This window comes from Bufo gargarizans, chromosome 1 (genome assembly GCF_014858855.1).
Source record: "Bufo gargarizans isolate SCDJY-AF-19 chromosome 1, ASM1485885v1, whole genome shotgun sequence".
Classification (NCBI taxonomy): domain Eukaryota; kingdom Metazoa; phylum Chordata; class Amphibia; order Anura; family Bufonidae; genus Bufo; species Bufo gargarizans.
This window is the reverse complement of record NC_058080.1, coordinates 540,231,459-540,238,947: the sequence shown is the minus strand read 5'-3', so window position 1 is coordinate 540,238,947 and position 7,489 is coordinate 540,231,459. Positions and strand designations below refer to the sequence as shown.

The 7,489-nt window shown below is 41.2% G+C and overlaps 1 protein-coding gene across 1 annotated transcript in view; it reads left to right on the top strand.

Moving 5' to 3' along the window:
• The first annotated feature begins 2,465 nt into the window (after positions 1-2,465).
• The window catches only part of LOC122934300 (macrophage migration inhibitory factor-like), a 28,322-nt gene continuing 23,298 nt past the window's right edge, over positions 2,466-7,489 (top strand). The window contains exon 1 of the mRNA XM_044289673.1: positions 2,466-2,653. Within this exon, the coding sequence (XP_044145608.1) occupies positions 2,546-2,653 (108 nt within the window). The 5' untranslated portion in view covers positions 2,466-2,545. The remainder of the gene's footprint in view (positions 2,654-7,489) is intronic.

The following is a 7,489-nucleotide window of genomic DNA, read 5'->3' as shown; positions in this document are numbered from 1 at the left end:
GCATATTGTACTATGCTGGGAAAATAATACAGTCTACACAACACCGAACCCAAACCCGAACTTCTGTGAAGAAGTTTGGGTTTGGGTACCAAACATGCCGATTTTTCTCACACGCGTCGAAAACGCATTATAATGTTTTGCACTCTCGCTGAAAAATCGCGCATGTTCCCACTACGCACCCGCATCTTTTTTTGCAACGCCTGTGTGAAACCAGCCTAAGACAGTGACACTGAAACAGCTAGCAAAATTATTATTATTTATTTTCACAGACTAACAAAAATGACAATAATCCCTCCCTACACACAAAACCCTAAGACAGTGACACTTAAATAGCAAGCAAAAGACTTTTTATCAGCTACATTATTCACTAACCTAGCTACACTGAGTATCTCTCACCAACTAACTCTCTGTATTATATAAGATATATGCGCTATCTAATGTAATGAGTCTGACACAGCAAAGCACAACACTCCTCTCTCTCACACAACTGCAAAAAACAGCAGAAAATGGCTGCTGGGGAGTTTCTCATATAGTAAAGGGGTAGGCAACTTTCCTATTGGTTGCTAGGGATGATGCTAAGCTCTGACAAAGATATTGCAGCCTTCTCATTGGCCCACAAGCAAGAAGCAGTGAGGGATCATGTGTACTGTTAAAAAAAAAAAAAAAAAAAAATATTCGCGTTTACGACTATATAGAACTTTATTCTAAATATTTGCGAATAAGTGCCGATATTCGCTATAAAAATTTGCAATACAAATATTCGCGCTCAACACTAATAGCGAGCTGGTGAGATACAACTCAATTACATCCAAGGTGAAAAGATTATATTCTAATATATCATTTACACCAGCTGGCGAGACACAATTGAACTATGCCAAGGTGGATATACTGCGTACCAAAGAAATACATACTGTTCATTCTCCAACAATTACTGTGCATTTGCATATAATCATTTTGAATTATGTTTACCAAGTATTTTGCATTTTAATTTGTATTTCTATTTGTATTATAGGACATGATATCAGCCGCAAGGGCCCCACGAATTTACAATATATATCATTAAGTGTTCACATATGGTTATTACAGGAGGATTGCCATACAGAGACGTATATATTATAACCATTTTAATGACCATGTTTAACTTTCAGCTGTTGGTTGAAGGATTATTTACAAAAGATAGACATATGCAAAATTATTATTTTTGTTTTATGGAAATAATACCAGTTCTGATTAAATAGTAAAAAAAAAAAAATTATATATATATATGAGCAAAGGGAGCAATCTATGTATATAAAAAAGGACGTATGTGTCTATATATATATATATATATATATATATATATATATATATGTACATATCGCGAAAACTCAAAAACGCAACCATCCATTTCAAAGAAACCTTGTATACACATCCCACATCCCAGCTACCTAGAAAGAAATGTTGCCGGGGTCTTAGATCTGTGGGACATACCGTTCCCGAGATATTCCCAAAAAATTACCTGCATTAGCCAATAGAAGCCTGCAAGCCTGCACTGCCATTTACACGGTCACATGTCCCTTATTAGCCAATAGAAGCTTGCAGGTCCTACTCCAGGTTGCCATAACAACTGATCACAGGTTTTAGCAGTTCGCAAGTCCTTAAATATTGAGTCATCTGACGTATGACGGCACAACTACACTGCTACATGCATGGGGGCAGGGGCCACTATTAAACGGACAGCCACTGTGGAGTTCACTGTTAAAGGGGCGGATGCTGTGGAGTTTCCTGTTAAAGGGGCGGGCGCTGTGGAAGTCACTGTTAAAGGGGCGGTCACCGTTAAAGGGACGGCCACTGTGAAAGTCACTGTTATTTAATATAAAATAGCAATAAATTAATACCCGAGCAACGGGTCATCAGCTAGTATTGATAATAACAATACATTAGTAAGTGCCTTGTATTACCTTTTTCTACATAATAAATGCTACTTGCTAAAGTGACCCCTTTAACAGTAGTACCCCCCCCCCACTCAAGCTGCAGTCTTTGAACCTCATATATGCTATTGGCCCTGCCACAATGATGTCAGTGCAAAAGAGTATTATAGTTTTACCTAGGAATCTGATTAGTGCACACAATGATATGACGACAGTGATGCCACAGCACCTGGATATTATACACTGAAAGAATAGTGCAAGAACAATATTACACTATAGGGATAATAAATCTAGTGATGTCCCAGTACATGCTTAATAAACTATGGAGTGACTGTACATGGAATATATACACAGTGAAGTCACAGTACAGGGATGATAGACACAGTGAAATCTTATCACAACCTGCAATCTTGCTAATCACAAAGATATTTTCAATGTGCTGACAATTTCATTTTAAATTGCCTCCATGAAAACAGACTTGAGAAAAATCATGTGAGTAAATAAGCAACAGTTGGGTGTGGCGAACAGGATATATCATAGGAGCTGAACCCAAGATTGCTTCATTGTCAGTTTGTTTCCCAGACTGAGAACAGTCCCTCGGTTGCCTTGTATCCATTCTCGAGGATATCTTCATCATGCCTGTATTCACGCTGTACACTAATATATGCCACAGCGCAATGCCCCAGACCATCATGACTGACTTGTGGAAGCTTTTTGAACAGACATTAGATGTACCAGCGAAGGTAATATATACAAGTTTTATTTTTTTTAACTGCCATACTTAAAGGGTATTTATCATGTAGACAAAGTTAATACAAGGCACTTACTAATGTATTGTGATTGTCCACGTTGCTTTCTTTGCTGGCTTGATTCATTTTTCAATCGCATTATACACTGCTTGTTCCTAGTGGTTACAGCCACCGCTGCCTATGCATGGTCCCACCACCTGATGCATTTTCCTATAGTGTGCAACCACGGCAAAGTGGTGGCCATAACTCCTGGAAACAAGCAGTGTATGGACAATCACAATACATTAGTAAGCACCTTGTAATAGCCCATAGCAACCAATCAGATTCCACCTTTCATTTTTTGACAGGTCCTTTGTAAAATGAAAGGTGGAATCTGATTGGTTGCTATGGTCAACTAAGCCAGTTCTGCTTTTCACCAGTTTGATAAATGGCCCAATAAATGTATAAATTACAGGTTTTGATTAATATTTTTCCACAAAGCTATATAGGAATCTGGTCAGCTACCCTTGCCTGCAGTTTGCAGTGTGTTGTGGCAACATGTTTTCTTTAAAATAGCTATCTAGAGCTTAAAAGGGTTTTACAAAATTTTAATACTGATGACCTATAATCTGGATAGGTCATCAGTATGTGATCGGTGGGTGTATGATATTGGGATCCAAGCCAATCAGTTATTTGAGAAGGCAGCAGCACTTGTCATAGTGCTGCAAGCTTCTTGCTGCTTTCCCTAGGCTGAGAGATGACATACTGCCTTCTCACTGCTTACCAAGCAATTGTAAAGTAGCTGTGCTTGGTATTGCAGCTCACTTCTATGGGGCTGAGCTGCGCCTAGGCCACATGACCGATGAATGTGTTGTCAGTTGGCCTAGGGAAAGTAGTGAGAAGGCTGCAGCTCTACTAAGAGCCCCGCTGCCTCCTTAAACAGCTGATCGCAGGGGCCCCAGGTGTCAGACCCCCTCTGATCAGATACTGATGACCTATCCAGGCAAAAAAGAGGAGACCACCCAGACTCCAGGAAGAGCTATTAAATCTCTTGATTGCCCTAGGAACCTCCTGGAAGGATGCCCTCTCAAAACATTTTCTGTGCATGGCACTGGGATGCTACATCATTAGACTCAGCCTCGGGACACAATTTTGGGCTATTTGTTTTAGTCCCTGCAGCAGGAACAATCTTTCTGCTGGCAGTACCCTTCTACTTACAACACCAGCATTTCTGGAAGGATGAGGGAAGCCATAAGCAAAGCCAGAGGACTGATAGTCTTGGGAGCTGCCTGCTTGTGTTCTGTTTTCAGAGGCAGAGGAGGAAGCTCTTTGCCATCTTCTCAGATGGCTGCAACTGTTTGCAGGAACCAATGTGAAAATGACCATGGAGAGACCAACTTTTCTTCCAGTCTCTTCAGGGATATTCCTCAACATGCCTAGAGCTATTTTCCAGGAAGCATTGGGAGGAACTATTTTCCCAGTGTATGGTAGGTGAAATATGATTGTTGCTATGGACAATCGAGCAGTCAGCCAACAAATGAGAAAATGTGCGTTGATTAGAGATGAGTGAATTTTTCAAAAATTCGATTCGGTCGGTTCACCAAATTTTCCGAAAGGATTCGAATTTATTTGCGGCGATTTAAAAACAGCTATTTCTTGGCTGCAGAGAGCCTGTATAGTGGTGTAGAACACTATGCCTTGCAGTAACCTGCATAGGGAGTCTGCTGTGGTACTGAAACAATATTGTGAGTCTCCCTTTGAATCCAGAGGAAAAAAAGAATGCTGGTTTGAGAGCTGCATTTATACAAGCAGGCAAATAAAGCGAGTTTGTGAGCGTTCGCGCGTTTGAGTTCAAGTGTGTGTTTGTATTAAGTGTGTGACTTTATACAGGTCCTTCTCAAAAAATTAGCATATTGTGATAAAGTTCATTATTTTCTGTAATGTACTGATAAACATTAGACTTTCATATATTTTAGATTCATTACACACCAACTGAAGTAGTTCAAGCCTTTTATTGTTTTAATATTGATGATTTTGGCATACAGCTCATGAAAACCCAAATTTCCTATCTCAAAAAATTAGCATATTTCATCTAACCAATAAAAGAAAAGTGTTTTTAATACAAAAAAAGTCACCTTTCAAATAATTATGTTCAGTTATGCACTCAATACTTGGTCGGGAATCCTTTTGCAGAAATGACTGCTTCAATGCGGCGTGGCATGGAGGCAATCAGCCTGTGGCACTGCTGAGGTGTTATGGAGGCCCAGGATGCTTCGATAGCGGCCTTAAGCTCATCCAGAGTGTTGGGTCTTGCGTCTCTTAACTTTCTCTTCCCAATATCCCACAGATTCTCTATGGGGTTCAGGTCAGGAGAGTTGGCAGGCCAATTGAGCACAGTAATACCATGGTCAGTAAACCATTTACCAGTGGTTTTGGCACTGTGAGCAGGTGCCAGGTCGTGCTGAAAAATGAAATCTTCATCTCCATAAAGCTTTTCAGCAGATGGAAGCATGAAGTGCTCCAAAATCTCCTGATAGCTAGCTGCATTGACCCTGCCCTTGATAAAACACAGTGGACCAACACCAGCAGCTGACATGGCACCCCAGACCATCACTGACTGTGGGTACTTGACACTGGACTTCAGGCATTTTGGCATTTCCCTCTCCCCAGTCTTCCTTCAGACTCTGGCACCTTGATTTCCGAATGACATGCAAAATTTACTTGTACTTTGGACCACTGAGCAACAGTTCAGTGCTGCTTCTCTGTAGCCCAGGTCAGGCGCTTCTGCCTCTGTTTCTGGTTCAAAAGTGGCTTGACCTGGGGAATGCGGCACCTGTAGCCCATTTCCTGCACACGCCTGTACACGGTGGCTCTGGATGTTTCTACTCCAGACTCAGTCCACTGCTTCCGCAGGTCCCCCAAGGTCTGGAATCGGTCCTTCTCCACAATCTTCCTCAGGGTCCGGTCACCTCTTCTCGTTGTGCAGCGTTTTCTGCCACACTTTTTCCTTCCCACAGACTTCCCACTTAGGTGCCTTAATACAGCACTCTGGGAACAGCCTATTCGTTCAGAAATTTCTTTCTGTGTCTTACCTTCTTGCTTGAGGGTGTCAATGATGGCCTTCTGGACAGCAGTCAGGTCGGCAGTCTTACCCATGATTGCGGTTTTGAGTAATGAACCAGGCTGGGAGTTTTTAAAAGCCTCAGGAATCTTTTGCAGGTGTTTAGAGTTAATTAGTTGATTCAGATGATTAGGTTAATAGCTCGTTTAGAGAACCTTTTCATGATATGCTAATTTTTTGAGATAGGAATTTGGGGTTTTCATGAGCTGTATGCCAAAATCATCAATATTAAAACAATAAAAGGCTTGAACTACTTCAGTTGGTGTGTAATGAATCTAAAATATATGAAAGTCTAATCTTTATCAGTACATTACAGAAAATAATGAACTTTATCACAATATGCTAATTTTTTGAGAAGGACCTGTATTGCATGAGGGAGTATCTGTGAGAGCTGAATTATTTGTGTGCATTGCTGAGTTGCTATCCCTGACTTGTATAATGTGACTTGATTTGCTGCCAGGTTTATTGCATAGCAGCTGAGAGTATACTGTGATTACATTTAATTTCTCTTCTTTCTCCAGGGTGTTGACCAGGTGAGTAATTAGGATGAGGCTGTCTAATTAGGAGAAGTTAAATAGCCAGCTTTGAGGGTAGCTCAGTCCTTTGAATCCAGAGGGAAAAAAAGCAGGCTGGTTTGAGAGCTGCATTTATACGAGCAGGCAAATAACACGAGTTTGTAAGCGTTCGCGTGTTTGAGTTCAAGTGTGTGTTTGTATTAAGTGTGTGATTTTAGATTATGTGACTTGAGATTCAGGGACTTTAGGAGGGGACTACAGTAAGTTAGATTCTTATCACTGCACTATATTGTATTTTTCTCTTTTCTTGCGTAATCCCCATTTAGTGTGTGTTCCATTATAGACAGCGCAGTCCAGTGCACATCTTGTCTAAAGTATGCAGTCCTAGAACAGCCGTTTCAGGGTGTATATCTTTGTTCAAAATGTAAGAAAATTGCCCGTTTGGAATCGCACATTGAGTATCTAAACGGGCGGATATCAACACTGAGAAGCGTTGATAATTTGGAAAACAATAATTGCTTACCGGTAATTGTTTTTCTCGATACACATGACGGCACCCATGCGAGGAGGACCTCCCATCCGGGACAGGAAACCTGAGGATATAAAAATGTTCACACCCCCACCACACCTCAGTGATTGTGATTACCGGTCTCCGGAATGTGCCAACACCACCAAAGCAATAGAAGAGATTTGACAAGAGATATATATATATATATCCGTATCTAGAAAACTAATAGTTTTTTAGTTTTTTAATAGGGAGGGAAATTTTGGGGGTGCCGTCATGGGTATCGAGAAAAACAATTACCGGTAAGCAATTATTGTTTTCCCCTCCCCAATGACGGCACCAATGCAAGAATAAAATATAAATCAAATTTTAGAGAGGGACAACGGCCTGAAGAACCTTCCTCCCGAAGGCCGCGTCCTCACTGAGATTAAGCCTATAATGCTTGAAAAAAGTATGTGGGGTGCTTCACGTTGCAGCCCTACAAATCTGACTAAGGGAGGCGTTAGCCCTCTTTGCCCAGGAGGTGGCCACTGACTTGGTGGAATAAGCCTCCAATCCCTCCGGAGGAGGAAGCCCGAGGGAAGCAAAGGACAAGAGGATGGCTTTCTTAACCCATTTGGCTAAGATTCCCCGGTAAACCCTGCAGCCTTGCAGGCTACCCTGATATTGAATGAAGAGATTTTCGTCCACTCTCAAGGGAGCGGTAGATT